The 25,121-nt window shown below is 36.2% G+C and overlaps 1 protein-coding gene across 1 annotated transcript in view; it reads right to left on the minus strand.

The window, feature by feature from the left end:
• Nucleotides 1-24,875, minus strand: part of NUBPL (nucleotide binding protein like) — a 214,434-nt gene extending 189,559 nt beyond the window's left edge. Inside the window, exons 1-3 of the mRNA XM_044229761.1 lie at nucleotides 24,739-24,875; nucleotides 24,026-24,173; nucleotides 19,988-20,022 (exon numbers count right to left, since the gene is read on the minus strand). Coding sequence (XP_044085696.1) covers nucleotides 19,988-20,022; nucleotides 24,026-24,173; nucleotides 24,739-24,846 — 291 coding nt within the window. The 5' untranslated portion in view covers nucleotides 24,847-24,875. The remainder of the gene's footprint in view (nucleotides 1-19,987; nucleotides 20,023-24,025; nucleotides 24,174-24,738) is intronic.
• Between the last annotated feature and the right edge of the window lie 246 nt (nucleotides 24,876-25,121).

Genomic DNA, 25,121 nt, shown 5'->3' on the forward strand with positions numbered 1-25,121 from the left:
TAGAATTTAAGAAACATAACAGATGAACAAGAGGTGAAGGAGAGGAGAAATAAAGTAAGATAAAAAACAGAGAGGGAAGCAAACCATAAGAGACTCTTGAGAGAACAAACTGAGGGTTTCTGGAAGGAAGCTGGGTGGAGAGGATGGGCTAAATGGGTCATGGTTATTAAAGAGAACACTTGTGATGAGCACTGGATGTTGTATGTAAATGATGAATCACTAAATTATACTCCAGAAACTAATACTACACTATATGTTAACTAACCTGAGTTCAAATAAAATAAATTAAAAAAAAAAAAAAAGCTTGGGGGGAAAAAAAAGAAAACCCTAAAAACTATACCAAAAAACTACTAGAACTGATAAATTAATTCAGTAGGGTCACAGGACACAAAATCATTGTATAGAAATCTGCTGTATTTATAAATACTAATAATGAAGCAACAAAAAAAGAAATCAAGAAAGCAACTCCATTTATAACTACATAATAAAATACCTAGGAATGAACTTAATTGAAAAGGTAAAAGAGATTTGTACTCTGTAAACTATAAAACACCAGCGAAAGAAACTGAAGACAACACAAATAAATGGAAAGATATTTCATGTACATGGATTAGAATAAAATAGAATAGATTACAGAATATAGAATGAGAATAATACTGTTACAATCTCCATACTACTCAAAGCAATCCACAGATTTAATGCAATCCCTAACAAAATACCAACAGCATTTTTCACAGAACTAGAACAAGTAATCCCAAAATTTATATGGAATCACAAAAGACCCCAAATAGCCAAAACAATCTTGAAAAAGAAAAAGAAAGCTGAAGGTAGCACAATTCCAGATTTCAAGTTATACTTCAAAGCTGTAGTAATCAAAACAGTATGATACTGGCACAAAAACAGATACATATATCAATGGAACAGGATCTAAAGCCCAGAAACAAACTCATGATATATAGCCAATTAATCTTCGATAAAAGTGCCAAGAATCTGAAATGAGAAAAAGACAGTCTCTTCAACAAATGGTGCTGGGAAAACAAAACAGCTACATCCAAAAGAATGAAACTAGACCACCCTCTTTTACTATACACAAAAATAAACTCAAAATGGATTAAGGATCTAAAGATGAGACCTGAAACCACAAAAATCCTAGAAGAAAGTACAGGCAGTAATTTTCTGGTATCAGTCATGCAACTTTTTTCTAGATAGGTCCCAGAAGCACAGGAAGCAAAAACAAACTATTGGGACTACATCAAAATAAAAAGCAAATCAAAAAAAATTCTTAAAAGTGGTAGGACTCCAATTATAAAAATTCACAAACCTCAAGCAAGGATACAGATTACTTATAAGTAGGTGAAACAATATAGACTAAAAAGTACTGCGCTCTTCTATCCTGACCAAAAGTTGACTGGAAAGGTCAACATATTTCTGAGTTTTTGCAATCAGGGAAATTCTACTGTACACCAAATCTGAAAATAAGTATTTTTCAAATGCATTGGGAAAATGTATCTGATATCAGTTCAGTTGTACAATCAAGAAACCTGGAATGGAGGTCATTGCTGAGTCCTTCCTCTCCTCTCCTATATCCAGTCCATCAACAAGACCTACCAAAACTCCTCTTCCATTTCCTCTACCAACACCCTAGTCTAAGACCTCACTATGCTCTCCTGCTTAGGTTGGTGTAATAGCTTAAATTGGTCTTCTGCACCCACTCAAATATTCCTTCCATTCACCATGTGGCAGTAATGTAATTTTTAAGTAAATCTGATCATGTCTATCCGCTGTCTAAAATTGCTTCCCATTACCAGTATGATATATTCTAAAATTCTTGACACCATCGCTAAGGTTACTACTTTCCCTCTCACAGTGACTCACACTGACTACCTCACTGGCCTTCTTTCAGTTCCTTCATACCACCACCACACCCGTGCTTCTTTCCACCATGGTTTCCTGGCATAAAGGCCCTTGGCCCAGGAGTTTTCATTCCAGCTGCAGGGAAAGGGAGGAGGTGGAGACATGGAAGCAAAAGATAAATAAGAACTACCTTGAAAAAAGTGAAACAGAGTAATGTGACAGAGAGTAGTGGTGTTTGCAGGAAAGCAGGTATAATTAATCCCTCTGGGAAGTCCTCCCTCAACCTTCAGATTAGGATCAGCATTCTGTTAAATGCCCCGCAACGATGGGACTTCTCTTTGCACTTATTACAGATGTAAATAAACAAGCTGGACTGTCTTATCCACCACTCTATCCAAAATTCCTACCTTGGTATCAGACATACAGCAGATATTTAATAAACACACTGTAAAAGAATGCGTTGGGTTCTCCAGTTTCACAAACTGAGTCATAAAACCACAGGCCATGTAATGTAATTAGCTAACCTATCCAACTCTGCCAGAGTCAAAACCAAGAGTCACCAAGATAAGTTATCTGTCCCACCCCTGCTCCATGAGCCTCAGCAATACCCTCTCTGCCACCTTTGATTTAGTACTGCCCATGTCATGTACCCTCCAATGTTTCGTAAGACACGCACTTCAACAACAGCTGGCTTCCATCATCCCTATTTAATCATGTATAAAAATAAAACATCATTTATATTATCACAATCATTTCCATGGCAAATATGAAAATATCAAAGTCCTAACTCAAGGACTACAAGAAGTCACAGCTTTGCAGGGGATTTTTGTCGAAGGCAGATGTTAGCTACTCAAGTTCCATTTATAGGGCTTGTTTCCAAGCAAATCTGTTCTTTCCTGACTTCAATTTCCTCTTTTAAAAATGACATTTGATAGACTCTCTAGATTCTCAAATTTTCCTTTTTCTTTTGATTACTTATAACACCCTTTGGTAACATGAAATCAACCCCTTCTTTCCCCATTATAAAAACAATTTCTACTACCAGACTACTTTTGTAAAGATTTGATGCTCAAAACATGTATTATTTATAATGGGGAAAATTCTTTTAAAAGAATTGATATTCACCAGCTCTGCAGTGTGACCACTGAGAGGAACAAAACTGAGAGCTAATTAAGCTGAGCAATTCTCATTAAATGAAGAAAAACAAGTAATATTAAGATTTGGCTCTTAAGTACTTGGTCAAATGCCTAAGAAGCACAGTGCCGAGGGAAAGTTCTACCCAGTATGTTGCAAACATCCTTCTTATTCCAAATATGTCCTCCACCCCATCTCACCCCACCAGAGTGGTCTGATCCTTCTTTTGAAACTTAATCCTTTGGAAAAGAAAAGAGACCAGCAATCTAAGTAAAAAGCCTCTCTGCTGTTCAAAAAAAAAAAAAAAAAAAAAAGTACACAAATTTTCCTCAAAATGTCTTTCCCCTGGATGAATGCCACCTTTAGTGGTGCACAGCTGGTGTTTGCTCACTAAAATGCTCCATTCATAAACAAGCCCCCTCTATCCTATTATCACTAGCATCTATTAATTTTCAACTATCTCTACCATGATAAAATTACTATGCTATGTAGTTTTTGGAAATAACCATTCTTGTCAATACCCAAGTCATCTTGCCACAATTTTTTAATTTCTCAGAGAACTCCTAAAATACCAAAGTTTACCACTATTTTAAGACAAAGAAAGGAAGGGAACTGGCTAATAAACTAACAAGCAGACAACCACTTAAAACCAATGTGCTATACCAATTAGAATATTTTTGAAAAATATAATTTATTTATTTATTTATTTTTCAATTTATTTATTTTCAGAAAAACAGTATTCATTATTTTTTCACCACACCCAGTGCTCCATGCAATCCGTGCCCTCTATAATACCCACCACCTGGTACCCCAACCTCCCACCCCCCCACCACTTCCAACCCCTCAGATTGTTTTTCAGAGTCCATAGTCTCTCGTGGTTCACCTTCCCTTCCAATTTACCCCAACTCCCTTCTCCTCTCTAACACCCCTTGTCCTCCATGCTATTTGTTATGCTCCACAAATAAGTGAAACCATATGATAATATCAATTTTTTAAACTCTCTCACAGTTGCTTAAACCAAAATGAAGAAAGCTAAAAAGAAATGAAATTCAGATACATGCTACAACATAGATAAATCTTGAAAACATTATGCTAAGTGAAAGAAGCAGACACAAAAGGACAAATACTGTTATGATTCTGCTACATGAGTACCTAGAGTAGCCAAATTCATACAGAACAAAAGTAGAATGCCAGCTGCCATAGGCTGGGAGTGGGGGAAATAGGGACTCATTATTTAACAGATACAGAATTTCAGTTTGGGATGATAAAATAGTTCTGGGGATGGATAGTGCTAATGGTTATATAATAGTGTGAATGCATGTAATGTCACTGGACTCGATATATAAAAACGGTTAAAATATTAAATTATGTAAATCATTTCGCTGTATCAAAAAAAGAAAGTAACAAGAAATCATCTATTTCCTTAATCACCCACAACCAATTTATCACCAAGTCCTCCTGTCTCTATCTTCAACATAATTTTAGAACCTGAATACTTACCACTACATCTTTACCACCACTGTAGATCACGGTCCAAGCTATCATCTTCAGCTTAAACTACTGCATTAGGTATTAGTCAAATCTCCCTGCTTCTATTCTTATTCCCTTACATCTATACTCTAAAATAAAACCACATCCTTTTAAGGAGTAAGTTAAATCTTATCACTGCCCTGGTCAAAAATCACCAGATCATACTCAGAAAAAAGTCCAAATTTCCACCAAAGCTCATAAGGGTTTACATAACAAGTCCCTGCCTATATCTCCCTGAGTCCACTCTAACTAACCACACAGAGTTTCGTGCTGTTCTTTAAAATAAGCTAAGTTGAACCGACCTCAGGGCTTTTGCCTTTCCTGTGGCCCAGTTTCTCAATTCAGTGAGATCTCTGTTCAAATGTGTTCAGAGAGCCCCTTCCTGACAACCCCATCTAAAAGACCACCTTCCATTACTACCTCCTTATACTGCTTTACAATCTTTCATAACTCTTATTACTACCTAAAAGTATATGTTTATCTATTATATTGCCTGTACTAGAATATAAACTCCTTAAGAACAGAAACTTAGACTTTTTTACCACTATATCTCCAGGACCCAGAAAAGTGCCCAGCAAATGGTAAATATTCAGTAAATACTTGAACAAATATAAGTCTTCTTATTTGTCAAAGCACCAAGTATTAGACCTTTCATTTTCATTTCATATAAATAGACGCTATTATACATTAAAGGAAATCATGTTATTTGAAATAACCAAGAGGAACCCTCAATCACCCAATATCCCATATACCTTTTTAATCAGAGTCAGCCCTTGAAAATGGAACAAACCCTTGAAAATGGAAGAATGCAATCACTGTGTCCCATAACACAAAACCCTTGGTCAATGTGAATTTCACCTCAATTTTAAAATTAACTAATTAAAAAAAAAAAAAGACTATTCTATCAGCACCAGTCAACTCCTCAGACCGCTTCAGCCCAGATTTTCCCCTTCTGTTCACCAATTCCCCACTAAGGAAATAAGAAAGACTATGTTCAAATTTCTAAACATTACCATAAATATAAACCTCTCCCTAAGTTTAGATAGACTGATCATTTTAGAAGATGTACTACTGAATGTCTATAATATCTGAATATTTAATTGTCTTAATTGCTCACAAATGCTTTTAACTTTTATGTCTCCACCATCAGCACTTAAACCCCATTTCACTTGGCAATGGTATGATAAAATAATACCCATGCCTTAATTTCTATAACAAGATCCATTCCATCACTAAGCAGGTAAATGGAAATTTAGCATTTGTTATTCTGTTGCATATATAAGCACAAAGGCCAACAAACACGACACCAATATGCAAATTTTCATTCATGTTTCTTGGCCAGAATATCTTCAAATGCATGGAATATTTTAAATAACCTAATAGAAATGATACAACTCTCCTATTCTATCTTAAGTAAGCTGTATTTTTAATTATTTTTGAAGAAAACATGTAAGTGAAGAACAGGATTAGATATGTTGGTCATCTTTTATTTAAGCCACCCCAAATAGCTCAAAGTATAGAACTAGATAGAGCCTGATCAGTTTCCATGGTGACTGGCAAAGAGCCCCATCACACTCCAGATAACATTCCAGCAGATTTCAGAGCAAACTCTGCTCCAGAGTTTGAAGAAAACTTGTGTGTCTTATTCTATTCAGAAAAAATCTAAATAGAGAACAACCCATGCAGGGGGACTGCTTTTAAAGACTACTCCAGTCCCACCTTAATTTAAGAATGTTACATTGTTTAAGAGCCACAGGCATAAACCAACTTTGTCATTTATTGCTCTTAGAAAATCCTAGCTTATTATCTGTCTTGACAGTAATAGAATCATCTTTTAAAGCTACAGTAGGATAGAGTTCTTCCTTCCAACTCAGCTGAAAAATAGGCAGTTACACTTTATCAATCACGGAAGTAGAACATACTGTCTGCTCTCTTTAAGTGACCATTTAAGATTTTTATGGAATTTCAAAGGAGACTTATGTCCTTTTGGAAGACAAGAAGAGAGAGACTTTATGAAGAAGCTTCTTAAGAATAATAGCTAAAGAACTACTAAAAACAGCAATCCATTTTCTATAAAATTGGTTGATGTGGTTAATTTGGCAAAGCACTTGAGAGGCAAAGGAGGAAGCAAGAATATGGCGAGAGGTTCAAGCTTATAATTATTTAGTCTTATTACACCAACAATACATAAAGACTCTTTAAAAGTTCTTCCCCCTTTCATCTGAACACTCAGTGACCCAATTCTGCACAGCAGTGCTGACCCTAGCCCTTTCACAGAGTGCAACTGCCAAAAGCGAACTATCACATGTTTCTGACAAAAGAGAAATAGGCTGGAACGAAATCTGTAATGTGGAATATTTCAAGGCCAAAATTAGAGCTTAAAAATGCCACTACTGAAAACAATACTATTCTGATCTCAACTTTATCCTTCTAGCTTTGAATCTTATCAAAGATTGTTTTAAATCTAATACTTGCCCACTTCCCTAAATTTTCTGGCACCCAAGAATAATATTTCAAATAGGTCTTTTTGGGTTTTGTTGTATATGTTTTAAATGAATAAAATTGTTGAAGTACAGAATATAAACTCCCTTATTTAAAAACTTTAACAGACATTTAATAAAGCCCAGTAACTCAAACCTTTGGAGAATTCCCCCAAAGTATAATCTGTTTCCAATCAACCTAGCAAGCATTTACCAAGTATGTAATGATGAGCCAGCCAACAGTGACGGATGATTTAAGATACAGTCCCTGGCCTCATGGAAGCTACAGTCACCCTAATGGCAGAAGATAAATATATGAACAAATAATGGAAGAACTGACATTATTTGAAGTCTCTAGGAAGACTTCACATAGGAAGGAACAGCCAACACGAGACCCAAAGGATGAAAGGAAGTGGGAGAGGAAGGAAGACAGTCAATTCAAAGGACCATTTAACACAAAGTCAAGCGCACACTGGAAATTTAGGTAGAGCCAACCTTTAAGAGCTAAGCTATGCAATTCGGACAGAGACCTGTACCTAGTAAGAACTATCCTACAATCAATATGAGGAATTATTTAATTCAAGGTGAGAGAGATTACATAGATCAAATAAGAGGTTACAGAAAACTCTTAAATGCAATATGATCAAATTCTTACCAAGGTTCATTATAATGGAGAAAAGCAGGTATTTCTCAAATTAAAAAGGCCAGTACTTAGTGGCTGATACACAAAAGAGGAGTGGGATTAGAGAAATGAAATACAAGGATAATATCAAGGTTTCTAAGCAAGATACAAGCAGATATGGTATGGTAATTTTAAAACATGGACACATCTTTTTTGATACCCCTCCCAGGAAGTTCAGTCTATGTTTCCTCTTCCTGAATCTGGGGAGGACTACTTCAATCCAGAATTTAGGCTGACTATCAAGCCTAGGTCAAAGAAGACCATACAGCTTCCCTATTCCCTGGGACACAAACTTGGAGCCCTGAGCCACTATTTAAGAAGTCAAACTACTACACTAAGGCCTCCATGCTATAAGGAAGCTCATGTAACATGGAAATGCACTCCAATCAACTATCCCAGCTAAACTCAGTCTTCAAATCCAAGAGTTAAAGATGTGAGTGAAGAGCCTCCAGATCAAGCCTTTTGAGTCTTCCCTGGTGAAGCCTCAAACATTGTAGAACAAAGACAAGCCATCCCTGCTATTTCCTGTCCCAATTCCTGTCTCACAGAATCTGTGAACATAACAGCTGTTGATGTCACACACTTTAGGGTAGCTTGTTTCATAACAATAGGTAACTGAAATGGGTGATAGTAACATATAAGTGAATTATTAAGGAATACAGGAACAGAGGTTTGCAGAGAAAGAGGCTCCATTTCAATCATTTAAATCTGTCATATCTGCAGAATGGCTAAAATTAACAACACAGGAAATGAGATATTGGCAAGGATGCAGAGAAAGGGGAACCCTCTTACACTGTTGGTGGTACAGCTGGTACAGCTGATACAGTGCTGGTACAGCCACTCTGGAAAATAGTATAGAGGTTCCTTAAAAAGTTAAAAGGACAAGACAAATCATAAGTGACTCTTAATCTCACAAAACAAACTGAGGGTTGCTGGGGGGAGGGGGCTTGGGAGAAGGGGGTTGGGGTTATGGACATTGAGGGGGGTGGTGTGCTTTGGTGAGTGCTGTGGGGTGTGTGGACCTGGTGATTCACGGACCTGTACCCCTGGGGATAAAAATATATTTTTATAAAAAATAAAAAATTTTAAAAAAATTAAAAAATAAAGATTTAAAAAGTTAAAAGGACAGGGTGCCTGGGTGGCTCTGTTGGTTAAGGGACTGCCTTTGCCTCAGATCATGATCCTGGAGTCCCAGGATCAAGTCCTGCATCGGGCTCCGTGCTCCACAGCGAGTTCTGCTTCTCCCTCTGACCTTCCCCCTCTCATGCTCTTTCTCTCTCTCTCTCTCTCTCAAATAAATAAATAAATAAAATCTTGAAAATCTTAAAAAAAAAAAAAAGACAACTACCCTACAATTCAGCAATTGTATTTATCCAAAGGATACAAAAATACTGATTCAAAGGGGCACATGCACCCCAACGTTTACAGCAGCACTATCAACAATAGCCAAGGTATGGAAAGAGCCCAAATATCCATTGGCTGATGAATGGATAAAGAAGATGTGTATAAACACAAACACATACACACACACACACACACACACAGGAATATTACTCAGTCATCGAAAAAGAATGAAATCTTGCCATTTGCAACACCATGGACAGAACCAGAGTGTATTATGCTAAGTGAAATAAGCCAGTCAGAAAAAGAAAAATACCATATGATTCCACTCATGTGGAGTTTAAAAACAAAGAACAGATGAATATAGGGAAGGAGAGGAAAAATAAGATAAAAACAGAGAGGGAGGCAAACCACAAGAGACTCTTAACTAGAGAACAAACTGAGTGTTGCTAGAGGGCAAGTGAGTGGGGGAATGGGGCAACTGGGTGATGTGGAGGGCACTTGTTGTGATGAGCACTGGGTGTTATATGTAAGTGATGAATTACTAAATTCTACTCCTAAAACTAATACTATACTATTTTGTTAATTTGAATCTTGGAGAATAAACAAATACATAAATAAATAAATATATCTGACATAATCTGTAAAACACCATATGGAGATCTTGAGTAAACTACTGAAAATAAGGATTTTAAAAAAGACATAGACACTGAAGAAGCAGTATATGAAAACAAAGGAGGACGTGCACGTATGAGGGAGAAAAATCAAAAAATGAAAATGGAATAATATGAAAAGTTAGAGAGGAAATTGAAAGAGTCAGAGAAAGGGGGAAGAATTAAGACAGAAGGTTGTTGTAAAAGCCAAACAAATTCTCTTAAGGTGTCAGCAGTATCACATGCAGCAGGAAATCAAGCAGGATCAAGAGAAAGGGAACAAATACACTTGGCAGAGAATTGGTAACTAGGAGAGGAAATTCAGTTGTATGGTGATAAGTCAAATTATGGAAGTAGCAAAATAAAATAGGAATCTATACTGACATAGCCAGTATAGATTACTCTCTCCAGTATGACTATGCCTATAATGGGAAAGTAACAGAGGGCAGAAACTTGAGGGAAACGAGGTAAAGACAATCTGCTGTTTTATTCACTAACGCAAAAAATGCACATTTATATTTTTCAGGGTGTATGAGTAAAATGAGTAGATCAATAGATCAAAAGGAAGGAATTAGTAAAGAGAAACTGAAGATAACCAGAAGGAATTAATGAATCAAAGTCTTAGAAAAGATAGGAAGTGAAGGATGAAGAGTCCATATAAAGATACAGGTGTGATATCTCTTTCTCTGAGGTAGAAAGAAATGAAGAGCATGATGACTGTATAAAAATATACTAGATAGAGGAAGAAAACAGTAAATACATTACCAATGAAAAGTCACGTGGAATGGGAGCGAATAAACTGGAACAGTATAGAAGGCTAAAGAGCAGAAAAAGCCATCTGTGGTAAATGGGAAAGAAAAAAGACAGGAAACAAGAATCATCAAGTCATACAGAGATCCCTGCTTTGAATGGAAATAAAATCCCCCAGTCACTCAGGCTGTAAATTAACTAAGATGAGGACAGACAGAGGGTTTTTTCAATTCTGTATCCCACGCTAAGCAGAGCACCTAGAGAATAGGCCTTCAAATGGATGGCTGATGAATGAATGAACGAATGAATGAATGAACAAATTTATATATGAAGGAATAAGAAAAAGTAATTCATTAAAAATCTATTTTTTTCACTGATTATAAAGTGATAATCCCCCATGTATGTATGAGTATGTGTACATATCACAATTATCAAATATTTGCAAGAAAAGTCATCAATTATTATAAATAGTTCCATTTATACCAAAAGAAATCTTAGTTTTAGTAAAGACTTTTGTTCTAATTTCAAATATATTTTCGGAGACTTCTTCTCCTTGGTAAAAGTCAAAATTTATTAATTCAAATGCACTTATAAAACACAGTTCTTACCAAGAATTATCTTTGAATTGAAAAACAAAAAGAAAAAAATTACAGTTTTGCAAATGTTCCTTCTGGATCTCTTGCCCCAGTTTCCCTTTAATTTTAAAGTTATTATACTTCAAACACTAATAGTGTACCCTTTCTCCAGAATAGCTAACCATAATATTGAAACAAAATATTTTTATAAGAAATGTATGTTACATATACTAAAAAACAATAATTTAAAAAAAAAAACATTAAGAACAGGTCAATTTGAAAATAATGCAATCCCCTCATAACACTGGCATTAAAGAAAAGATAAGCCCCAACCTTACAAACTTGAACTAAGTACTATACATCAGGATTTCACATAGGTAATTGTGAGAAACACAGTTTCATACATATTTAATCCAAATTCACATCATAAAAATAATCCAGATTATAATAACATATGCAAGGGCACCTGGGTGGGTCAGTTGGTGAAGCAACTGCCTTTGCCTCAGGTCATGATCCTGGAGTCCCAGGATGGAGTCCCCCATCGGACTCCCTGCTCAGCAGGGAGTCTGCTTCTCCTTCTGACCCTCCCCCTTCTCATGCTCTCTCTCTCATTCTCTCTCTCAAATAAATAAATAAAATCTTAAAAAAAAAAATGTCCAGGTTGGCATGTGGAGTACTACAATAGCTAATAAGTATAGCTCTTATTAGCATTTATTATGTGCCAGACACTGTGCTTCATGCTTTATATACATTACCTCCTTTAACACTTAAAACCTTAGGAGATAGATACAGGCCAAAGTCATACAGCTTCCAAGAGGCAGAACCAGAATCAAGCCCAGTTCTGTATACAAAAAAGCTATACACATAACTATTAACTGCTAATACACGTAACTATTAATGAAGAAAATTACAGTGTTTTAAGTGGTGGTACATAACATATTCCAAGATTGCTGAACTTTTCAAAAACCAAAACTAAATCTTGAAGGAAATCTTGAACTAAAACTTCCTAATTTTTCATAACATGATCACAAAACTTCACAGGCTTAAGATAATCTTAATTATATTTAAAGAACTACTAGTGATAATTTGTGAAGAAGAGAAGTATGTCTGGAAAGATTAAGTGTAAAGACATTATGAGATCATGGGAAAAAAATATTTTAAGATAAACATCAATGGGAAAAAAAAAAACAAAAAGACCCAAACTCTTTGAAGATAATACTGCTTCACTTTCCATCTTTAAGTTCAATTAAAATTCTAATTAATGATTCATTCTAGCAATGGAAAATAAGTAAAAACCTAAAATAAGTTTTGCGAAAATAGTCAAGTAAGTAAAACATGTATCAGCTTTTACTTTTAAATACTACTTACAAAAAGCTTTTATTTAGCCACCCATACCAAAAATTGATTTAGAACTTACTATGTATCAGCCGGAGTGCTAAGCTCTTCACATACATTATCCCATTTAAATTTTAATTACTTCATTTCCTCAGAAAAAAAAAGCATAATTTAGCAGTGAACAACTTATTCAACAGTTAGAATTTTCCATAGAAATGAAATATATATGTATGTGTATATATATATATATATTCACAACCACTCTTCATTTAATATGTCCCATAGTCTTTACCAACATTTATCAAAAATCTACTATATATCATCACTGGACTAAGCACTGAGGATTTTTAAAAAAGAGGAATAAAACCAAAACTATTGACCCTAAAAGGTTCACAGGTTAGCATAGGAGATAAACAAGTAAACTCTTCTAAAATAATATGGTTAAGTGTTAGTCCTTTCCTCAAAACATCATAGCAAAGAAATAGACAGCAGGGATCACCTCATGGAAGACACACAGTTAAGAGTCTGAATAAAGCAGGAGCATTAAGGAATGAAAGGAGAGGACACAATATACAGAATTTTAAGTGGTAAAAGCAGCAGGGATGGGTGACCAATTTGAAGGTGGGCAGGAACCAAATGATCCCACACGACAAAGAAAGTTATAGGGAAAAAGGGTTTGGTTTTACACACACTGAGCTTGGATGCCATTCCAGTAGATGTCTACAGAGACAACTAGACAGACAGGTCTGGTACCCAGGACAGAGATCCTGGCTGGTAACAAATTTGGAACCAAGGGCACATCAGTAGTAACTGAAGCAGGGATTTGAAAAAATGAGATTAGCAGATACAGAGTATAAAATGAGAAAATGGTTAAGTGGAATCATAGAATGTACAATGTTTTAAGAAGCAAGAAAAAAACAGTGAATAGCCCACTAAGCCATAAAAAGTCTTCTTCTTGTCCCACACCACCTCTCAAAAAACAAAACAAAACAAAACTTGGCACTTGACATACTATGAAACCATTCTATATACTTAATTCATCTGTGCAGCAAACATTTATTGTGCATTTCCAAAATCATAAAGCACTGTGCTGTTGCTAAGGATAGCCAAGGATGAAGACAACACAACCTTTAACTATAAAAATCTACCTAAGATAGAAGCAGTTGAGCAAGTAGGTTAAGAGCACAGGATCTAGGTTAGCATTCAAATCTTGGCTCTGCCATTTACTTCTTCAGTGACCCTGGGCAAAATACTCCACTTCCAAATACTTCTGCTTTCTAGCTAAAAAAGGGATCATAATAGTATCTATTCCCATATGGTTGCTATGAAACATAAATGAGTTAAGAATCTGTCATGAGGGAAAGTGCTTGACATATAATAAATGCTCAATAAATGTTAGTTATATCATTTGTCATTATAAAAATTAACAGAATGGTTGCATAAGAACAATAATCATACAAATAAATAGTGCTACTGGATTTCCCAAGACAGAGAAAGAAAGGAATTTAGGGAGCACTTCACTAAGCTGCCCCACAGGGCAAAGCTGGCTCATACAAAGCTGCCTCTGTGTGAATGAGAATGCAGCCTGCAGGGGTGCCAGGCTGGTTCAGTAGGTACAACATGTGACTCTTAATGGACTGTGAGCTCAAGTCCCAAGCCAGGTCTAGAGCTTACTTAAAAAATAAAAAAATAAGGGCACCTGGGTGGCTCAGTGGATTAAGCCACTGCCTTCGGCTCAGGTCATGATCTCAGGGTCCTGGGATCGAGTCCCGCATCGGGCTCTCTGCTCAGCAGGGAGCCTGCTTCCTCCTCTCTCTCTCTCTCTGCCTGCCTCTCTGCCTACTTGTGATCTCTCTGTCAAATGGATAAATAAAATCTTCAAAAATAAATAAATAAATAAATAAAACAAAACGAAGCCTACAGTTGTACAAGAAGAGGGTAGTCTGGATTTCTATCATACTCAACCTCCTTGACAAGTACCCTTATGCATGATATAACCAGCACAGCCATAAATGGTAGTCTGGAAGATAGGGCATGTAAGCTGAAGAAAGGTGAAGAGAATACTCCATTTCAGCAAGAACATAGTACATCCAAGCCCAAATTGGCAAGAAACTTCAAGTAACCCAGATTGGCCAGAGCACAAAGACCATTTAGATGATAGGCTGAACACAAACCTATGAAGGCAGATGGAAGCCAGATCGTTGAAGATCTTGAGCAAAGGCATTCAGTAGTGACACTAAGCAGGAATGATGCAATTCCAATAATGCTTTAGTAAGAGTAATTAGGCATTATGTACTGAATGGATTTGAGCATAAGCAGGTAATAGATTGGACCACTGCAGTGGTCTTCTAGTCTGAGTTACTCAAAGGCAGGGACCAGGTGTCTCATTCCTTTCTGTATCCTCCAAATAAAATGCTTAGAATAGAAGAGGCACTCAAAAACTAAAGTATAAAACGAATAAAAGAGCCAAACAGTAATGTGGGTCTTAGTTAGAGTGGGAATAATGACAATAGAAAAATACATATTGGAAAAACATCGCAGGGATAGAAACAAGGGTATTTGCTGACTGATGAAATGTGGCAAGGAAAGGGCAGAATCAATAAAGACTGTAAAGCTGATAAATACTATGACATTGCATTACAGGTTTCTGTGAGAACTAAATACAATTATGTGCATGAAAATGCTCTATGAAAAAAAAAAAAAGATCGCTTTTCTCTGGAAGAAAAGCTACTCATCCTAGAAGGATACACTACTATATTTGACCTTGAATATATCTCGTCATTTTAAGACTTTTATCTTCCTTTTGTGTTCACAGGATTATAAAACCTTTAAGAGTACACAACGTGTCTACTCTTATGAAGCACAATAAAACCTTACTGTTGTCTTAATTAGCACTTTCTCACTCACAAATGATTACTGAACTGAATTTATCTATACACCACCAAAATATACACACACACAGATACACAGAAGTATATACACACCTAAACAAACACATCACATATACACACACACAACACTGTTTTGTGAATGTAGTCTTGGGCTGTGAACTCCCACAGCACATTTACTTTTCTTTATATTCCCAGGGTATCTGGCAACAAGTGTTATAGGTACTCAAATATTTGTTGGACTAAAATGAACTGAACTGACAGGAATCTCATGGAGCTAATCAATGGTATCTGGTAGTCTTTATGTTTCCCTCTCCCAGTCTCAGTGCCCTTCTCACTGTTTATTAAATTTACACTGTAAAAGAATGAGACCCATAACATGGTTAAGAAGACAGAAAAAAGGGGACACCTGGGTGGCTCAGTCAGTTAAGCACCAGACTCTTGATTTTGGCTCAGGTCATGATCTCAGCATTGTGAGATCACGTCCTACATCAGGCTCTGCACTGGGTGTGGAGCCTGCTTAAGATTCTCCCTCTGCCCCTCCCCAAGCCCTGCCCCTCTCTCCCTCTTAAAAAAAAATGATTGGAAAATCAGAGGGGGAAATGAACCATGAAAGACTGTGGACTCTGAGAAACAAACTGAGGGTTTTGAAGGGGAGGAGAGTGGGGGGTTGGGTGAGCCTGGTGGGGTATTGAGGGCATGTATTGCATGGAGCACTGGGTGAGGTGCATAAACAATGAATTTTGAAACACAAACACACACACACAAATAAAATAAAATAAAATAAAAAAGATTGAAAAAAAGAAAAATCAAAAAAATGATTGTCAATATATATGATCTGTGGTGTGCCAGGAAATGTTTAACAAATGGCTCAAGATGTGGTGGGGTTCTGATTTTCAATATTTGCCAACTTCCATGGTTTAAATATTCCCACAATGGCCTATTTCATGGTAACAACATGGTATCAACTAGTTCCCAAATTCCTGAAAATTTAACAATTGGCCCTCACAAACAAGCATGAGTCAGCTCCAACAAATCACTGGATGCATTATTTAGATGCATAGCACATATGATCTCAAACTCTACTCTGCAATACTACCTTCTACATCCCCCAAATGAAAGTACAAAAGACAAGGGAAAAGGAAAAGCTGCACCCTATTCCCATTAAGGCCTTTACCTCAATCTATAAAGTAGTCTTCTTATAAACTGGGCATCTGATCCAGCCCAGAAATTCCTTTTGCGTAGGCTAGTGACATCTGAAATTTTCTGATCATTCACTCCAATCGGTAAAAAATGTTTAAGCATATATCCTTAATATATGTTAATATATTTGTTTATAAATTACATTGCAACTACCATATATACTATATATACTAAGATAGTATAAATTATAAAGCATCCACAAAAAACATAAATTTTAAAAGATAAAAATTAATACAAATAGAAAAAAAAATTTCCTTCCTACATCCCAATGGACTATCTTACACACACCCCTGGGGTTTACACAATCTTGTTTAGAGACTACTAAGGTCAATATCAAAAGTAAAATGAATAGCTTCCTGGTCCTATATCCCTTTCCTGGATCTGGATCTTCTATTCCAATGCTGAAAAAGGGCAAGTACAACCCATGGAAAAGAAAGGAGGTAAAAGTTAGCAAGGTCTTAAACAAAAATGACCTATAGAGAAGAAAATCAGAAACCCCTTTTATAATTCAAACTCCACAGAATTAAGCCTCCCTGGGAATGAATTACTGGAGAGGCTCCAAAGACACCATCCTAACTGGAGTTTTTAACCCCATAATGAGACATATTCTGGCCATCGATATCAACTCAGGCAAACAGAAGAGCTGGGAGGAACCATGAGCTTCCCCTAAGGACCAAACATGTCCTCCAAATAAGTATAATATTAATAAAATCTTAAATTGAGAAATAGAAGAGTATAAAACTATGCCAGATACATATAAATCATATAGAACAGATATAGCTCTTCTTTTCTGTATGCAAGCTGTCCTCTGGCAGAGCACAGTTTAAATTAAACACGCTAGTCCCGAATCAAAAACACTAACTTTGCTTAAAAAAAAAAAAAAAAAATCAAGAAATGAACAACAAAAAACACCTTCACTAGGATCACAGAATACTAAAGACCTTCCTAAGGAAGATTTTACAAACGTTATAAACAGTAAGGATACTAAAGGTTACTAAATGAGCCAGGTGAAGTGTTACTGCTTTACCTTTCTTGTTGCCAATTTCCGTCACACATATAAGCACTAAAGATGAATCTGCCTTCAACCCTGCTCCTTGAAAGAAGAGAAAAGGAAAAAAACAAAAACACAGAAATAAAAAAAAAAAATTCTGAACTACCATCTCATCAAGAGTAGCAATATCTGGGGCACCTGGGTGGCTGAGTCAGTTAAGCATCTGCCTTCAGGTCTGGCCACGATCCCAGAGTTATGGGATCAAGCCCCTGGTTGGGCTCTGCTCAGCAAAAAGCCTGCTTCTTCCTCTCCCTCCGCCTGCTACTCCACCTGCTTGTGTGCTCTATCAGATAAATTTAAAAGATCTTAAAAAAAAAAAAAAGATAAAGAGCAATCTTTAACATGAAGGAATAACCCCTTTTTAACTATTCTTTTCATCCTTTGATCCCTATTACATAGCTGCTTCACACTGACTTAAGACTCAAGGCTTTGACTAAAATGATAACCAACTTAAAAGATCCCCACACTGGGATGCCTGTATGGCTCAGTCATTAGGCATCTACCTTTGGCTCAGGTCATGATCCTAGGGTCCTGGGATAGAGCCTAGCACCCAGAGGGCTGCCTGCTCATCAGGAGGCCTGCTTCTCCCTCTCCCATTCCCCCTGCTAGTGCTCCCTCTCTTGCTGTGTCTCTGTCAAATAAATAAAATCTTAAAAAAAAAAAAAACCCACATCTACAAATTATCTACCTTCCCATCTATTGACTCTTCCCTGTCTCCTTCCTTCTTTAAGGAAGATGGTGTCTCTTCTCCAGGGTAACTAAGTCCCCTAAGAGAAATTATTTTTAAAAATATATAACTGGCTCTTACTTCAATAAGGCTGCCTAAAAACACATGATTATCTCTCTTCTTTCCAAATTCCCATTGAAACAACAAGAGAAAAAATGGTTTAAAACCAAATAAAAAACATAACCACACTAGAAAACAAAAAAGGATGCCATCAGCAGATAAGAGTTTTCACAAACTCTAGATCCATGATTCTCAAACATTAGCATGCATCAAAATCATCTAAGGGGATGATTAAAACATAGATTCCAGCTAATATAACACTGTTAAGTTGAATCCACTTCTATAAAAAAATTAGATTAAATTAAATCAAATTAAAAATAGGTTGTAGAGAAAACACACAGACTGCAGAATTCTACCTTCATGGATTCTGATTCTTTAGGTTTAAGATGGGCTCAAAATTTTGCATGTCCAACAAGTTCCCAGGTGATAATGATTCTGCTGGTCTGAGGACCATTTTATAAGAATCACCATGCTAAGTAAGTAGAGTAAAAGGAAGAATTTTTAAATTAGTTTTAATTAGCATCCTCAAAGAGATTCAAATGAATGATAGACGCATTGTTTCTCACTATTTGTAATATAAGAAAGAGTTCTGGAAACCTGGAAAAAATACAATTCTGGAATTTAAAAATAAAAATCAGAAGGGCTAAATAACAACTAAAACCCAACAAAGTATGTGGAAAATAGTCTAAGATATCTTCCAAAACATACAACAAAAGACAGAGATGGAGAATATGAGAGAAAAATTAACATGCAGGGGCACCTGGGTGGCTCAATCAGTTAAGCCTCTGCCTTTGGCTCAGGTCATCTCAGGGTCCTGGGATCGAACGCCGCATCAGGCGCTCCACTCAGTGGGGAGCCTGCTTCCCCCTCTCTCTCTGCCTGCCTCCCTGCCTACTTGTGATCTCTGTCTGTTAAATCAATAAATAAAATCTTCTTTAAAAAATTAAAATGCATAAAGGATTAATATCTATCTAATAGATTTCTGGAGACAGAACAAACACACCACTTAAAGTAATCAAGGAAGAAATTTCAAAACTTGATAACTGCCTGGCTAATTTCCAGTCAGGTAAAAAATTTTGAAGTCAACAAGTGGATGCATACTTGTGACATTTCTAAACTTAAAAGACATAAAGAAAACTCTAAAAGCTTTGAGGGGAAAAACACAGGTTATTACAGAGCAATATGAATCAGACTAGCATCAGATATTTCATTAGCGTGACAGAAGAAAAAGGAATGTTGTTTACAAGGTTCAGAGATGCAATTATTTTGAACCTGGAATTCTACATCTAGGCAAATCAAAGTCAAATCAAATATAAAGGCAAAATAAAGACATCTTTGGAAATTTAAGAACTAAGAAAAATGATTTCCTGTATTTATTTCCTACTTCTACTGTGAGAAATTATCACAGAAGTCCAAAATGGGTTTCAATGAGCTAAAATTAAGGTGTTGGCAGAATCACATATCTTTTGGAAGCTCTAAGGAAGAATCCATTTCCTTGCCTTCTCTACCTTCCAAACGCTGCCTGAATTCTTTGACCCCTTCCATTTTCATCATTACCATTAGATGTACTCAGTACTTATGGCAGATTTCTTAGTTCCTTAAAGAAAAGCAAGGGACTACCGCTACACGATATAGCCCCTGACAGAATAAATGAAAAATATGCTCTTTATCATTTCCTTAAAAAACATTTTAATAAATTAATATTTTTATTAATAAACACCTACCGAATCATTCGCTGCTAGTGCAAGTGCAAGGTTCACTGTAAGAAACAAAAAAGTAATTAAACTTAGTGACTTTCCCTCTATTAAAATTCAGTTTGCCTTCTAATATTTTCAATGTAATAACCAAAGCACAGAAATTTTTAATGTATTTCCTTTACTTATAAAAAATAAAGACACAGAGAGAATACAGAAAGTAAAAAAGACAAAAAGACAATAACATCCCAACATAAGCAATCGATGCCTGCCCTACAATTAACATTTTAAATGACTCATTTTTATAATCTGTTATAATGTTGTTAAATAATCTACTTAGCTTTTAAAAAACAATGTTACTGATATATATATTTCAATTATTTTCAAAAACATTTTGCCAAAAAAGTATATACCTTTTAACAAATAAAAATATATATGATCCTTTTGCCTTTTAAACATAAATGCTGAAATTGCAGGAATTCCAAGTACCTAACTCACAAATACCCCTGTATGAAAGGCTGGACCCCTGTGCAAAGGAAAGAGAAGAGGGTCAAAGGTAAGGTAGTAAAACATATTCCCAAAACTGCCTATTGCTAGTGAATCCCAAAGACATAAAGAAGGAAAGTAGTCCCCAAACCATGTTGAGCCCAGCAACAGAGGTATGTTACACCTGAGATAAAGAGATCCCAAGGTAACAAAATTCCAAGAATGATTAGTAGACTTCCATACTGTGAATCAACCACCTTTACAGAACAATGTCATTAATGATGCTGAGATTACTTCCTTTAAAGTAGTTAAGAGCATAAATTTTCAAGGCAGACCTGGTTCAAATCCTACTTCTACCACCTTCTATTACATAACCTTCAGTAGGATATTTTACCCCTAAATTTATTTTCCTCCTCTATAAAACGAGGATAATTCCTCTTTCATAACTGTTGTGAGAATTAAATGAAATACTGATATAAAGTACTTAGACTAAGACATGACACTTGACAAATCAATTTTTATAAATTATCAAATAATTCTGAATTTTAGGTATATTACAGGTTATACAATCTAAGTATTAAGCATTGTTAGGATCCTCTCACATTTACACAATGGAATCAGAGCATGTTTGGATTAACCATGTATCATCATTATAACTGAAAAAAATCTCTAGCATACATATTCAAATGGGAAAAATTTTGAGATAGTTTGGAACATATATTTAGTTTCAAACATATATATGTGTGTGTATATATATGCAGACAGAGCTGTTAGAAAAAAAGTAAAGGCCAGTTCTTTGGGACAGATGGTTTAATGCTAACAAAGAAAAAAAGAAAGGAAGGGGCATTTACTGAAATACTACTGTATGTCACAACTGCATATTTTTTCATATATTTTCCTATTTAAATGCTGTCACATTCCTTGGCAATAGATGATCCGCTAACCAAAAACAAAAACAATATTTTAAACAAGTACTAGCCTACAGACCCAACAAATTATATTGCATAAAACTCAAAGAACTTAGGGATATCATCATGAAAATATTTTCCAACTTCAACCAGTCCAAGTAATCACACAGCATCCAAAGGAATTCACTTTACTGAAAACAAATAAATGTACTCTGAATTTTCAAAAAACAGGAAGAGGTGGATTCTAGAACCAAAGACTAAAAGCTTCTAAATTTTATTTTTTTTAAGATTTTACTTATTTATTTGACAGAGAGAGAGAGATCACAAGTAGGCAGAGAGTCAGGTGTTGCGGGATGGGGGATGCTGTGCAGAGAGCCTGCTGCCTACTCAATCCCAGGACCCTGAGATCATGACCTGAGCCGAAGGCAGCGGCTTAATCCACTGAGCCACCCAGGCGCCCCAAAGCTTCTAAATTTTAAAAACAAAATATTAAATAGATGGATTGTAGGCCCTTAGGAAAGAAAGTAAAAATGTGTAGCATATAGCATTGGAACAATCACTAATCTTTCTTAAGTAATAATACAGTATCTATCAAACAATAATATTAGAGGTCTATTATAACTATAATACTTGGTAAGTCTTGTTTTTTTCAAAACATCTGAAAAACTCTTCCACAGTTACCTTCAGGTAAAAATGAGAAAAAAAATTAGGCTAATAAACTATATAGTTGGATTTGTAGCTGATTGTACAACCATAAAACTACTATACTGGGAAATTACTAAAAATGGCATTTTAAGTGAAGACATAAGGTCTTTAGTCACAAAACTCCGTACTAGCCCTTCTTATTTCAAAATGTCATTGATTTCAATGGAACTGAATAATTTTAAGGTACATATATTCCCCAACTTTAGGTTAATAGTCGGACCAAAAAAACTATAATTTAAAAGATCTTGACAATTTGGAACTACACCAAAATCAACAAATAAAATAGTCATTTTTTTTTAATTACCTGCAAAAAAATATCAACTGGATAAGACTTGAATTAGCAGCCATTCCTATATTAATGACTGAAAATACAAGGCAACAATAAGATAATAGTGTTTTATGACTCCAGGAGCACCTGGTAGTGCAGGCAGTTAAGCAGCCCACTCTTGATTTTAACTCACGTTTTGATCTCGGGGTTGTGAGGTTGAGCCCTGAGACAGGCTTTGCACTCAGTGCAAGAGTCTGCTTGAGATTCTCTCCTTTCCCTCTGCCCCTCCTGTTCATGCTCTCTCTCTCTCTCTCTCTCTCTCTCACTCTCCCTGTCTCTAAAATAAGCATATCTTTTAAAAAAGGGGTGGGGGGCTTATGACTCCAAATTAATAATACGAGGTGTGTTGTAGGACCAGAAGAAGGGAAATTATTACCCTTTTACCCTTATTACACCGGAATAATCATTTTAGAAATAAGAAATTCTGGGGCATCTGGGTTGCTCAATTGGTTAGCTCTTGATTTTGACTCGGGGCATGATCTCAGGGCCCTGGGATAGAGCCTGGCATTAGGCTCCATGCTCAGCGGGTAATCTGCTTAAGGATAGTCTCTCCTTCCTCTGCCCCTCCCTCTGCTTGTTCTCTCCCTCTCTCAAATAAATAAATCTTTAAAAAAAATTAAAAATTTCTTTTGAAAAATTTTGGGAATATCCAAAGTTATTATCCAAGTTATTAGTCTTGGCTGGTAACTCTTCTATTTCTGGTGACATTTCTCCTATGAATCTGAAAGCAGCATTTCAGTCACCATGAAATCTACAATCAATTAAAAAGAGCCACCAAAAACAAATTTTCTGCTCCAGTATTATTAATAGAAAAGATATACAGATTAGATGGTATTTTAAACAATTAAAACAATGTTAAACCTTTACAAACATTTTCAGGGGCACCTGGCTGGCTCAGTGGGTTAAAGCCTCTGCCTTTGGCTCAGGTCATGATCCCAGGGTCCTAGGATCAAGCCCTGCGTCAGGCTCTCTGCTCAATGGGGAGCCTGCTTCCTCCTCTCTCTCTCTCTCTGCCTGCCTCTCCACCTACTTGTGATCTCTCTCTCTCTGTCAAATAAATAAATAAAATGTATAAAAAAATTTTTTTTCAAATATTAGATCAATGCTTATTTTATAAATGTTGAAAATTACATTATGATTAAATGAAAAAGGTCTTAATAATCTAAAAAGTCTCACTGCAATTTTGTAGCTATATGTACATTCATAGACTGGAAGAGAACATCAAAGAACAGAAATAATTTAGTATTAAAGTTATTAAATGTTTAAAAAATAATAACAGCAACCAAATATTGAGCACTTACTATCTAAGAGACTCTGAGCTAAGTGGCTAGCATATTTAATTTACATAGCCACCCTATGAAAAAGGTTATCATTGTCATTTTACAGTTAGGAAAACTGAAGATCTGATGGATAATCTGACCACCTTTTACTCAGTTAAGGAGTCAAGCATCTGGCTATGTACCTAGCTTTTTGAAACTGCTAAACTTCCTAATCACTACCAACTCCTAATACTACAAAATCAGCTATTAGCAATTTCACAAATAACTCTTTAAAAATCAAAACTATTAATTTTAATGCTGTGCACTTGCCAGTTGGCATAAATTCCTACTTGAGATCAGAATATCCTATATCCTATAATACCTGCTGTAGTAGATTTTCCAACTCCACCTTTTCCAGAAGCCACAACTATAACTTGCTTTACACCTTCTATTGGTTTCTGCTTTGGAAGTCCTCGGGACATGATTTGCATTCTTCTTTGTTTTAAGGTCTCATTGTCAGCGCCAGATAACTTAAAAAAAAAAAAAAAAAAAAGTTTTAAAATAATCCATCTCTATTATCATGCTGTTAAAGTAAAAATTCGGAGTTTGTTAGAGGGCCTTCCTTTCCAGGCTAATTTTTATCTCCATTTGTTAGGTCTTTTGTACTATCTACCTACCACTATTGATCACAGTTGTGGAAATACACTGTTTAAGCTGAAATTTACCTGCCAGCATACGCAGACATTAAAAATGGAAAGTAAGTAAACTGTCTCCTTACTGAGTTAAATCCTCCACGTGTTTACTTCTCTTTAATCTATTTTGTAAATAAACTAATAGATAAAACAATGCACAAGTCACACATCCATGTTCAAGAATTGTTTCATATTCTGCCACTCCTCGGCCAGGTCCTACTGGGGGCCTGCTTGGAAACTGGGGACATCCAGCCAACCGGGGTCTCATTTTGCCGTCTAGTTGGCAGGGACCCGTTAAGATCTGAGGTGAGGCCTCCGCAAGAGGTTATGCCAGGGCACCTAGGGCCCTGCCGCCCGAGCATCTCCGTCCTCCCGCCTCCCCCTGTCCAGCAGCACCACGAACCTGGCGCCGACAAACCAACACTCGGCTTCCCCTAAGCGGGACACCTGTCCCGCCACCACCCCGAAGCGATACCCAGCCAAAAATCAACAAACGCCGCCAAAACCCCATAGCGTGGAACACGGCTTTAAGCCCAACCCGGAAACCGTCGCGGCCGGCGTGGGGTGATGACGTCACGTAGTAACGCTCGGCTTCCTCTCCCTAGAGACAAGCCGTCTTTGAATTTCTTCAGCCGGGAAACCCAAGTTAATGCAGTCTCGTTCGTAGCCAGGTACAAATGTTTTACGGAGTTAACCAAATGTTTGTGAAGCGTTTTTCACATACCTCATTTCTTAACAGAAATCCTCGGGTAGGTAGATAGGAGCCTCTTACTAGTATTCTCTTTT

This window comes from Neovison vison, chromosome 13 (assembly GCF_020171115.1).
Source record: "Neovison vison isolate M4711 chromosome 13, ASM_NN_V1, whole genome shotgun sequence".
NCBI classification, from domain to species: Eukaryota; Metazoa; Chordata; class Mammalia; order Carnivora; family Mustelidae; genus Neogale; species Neogale vison.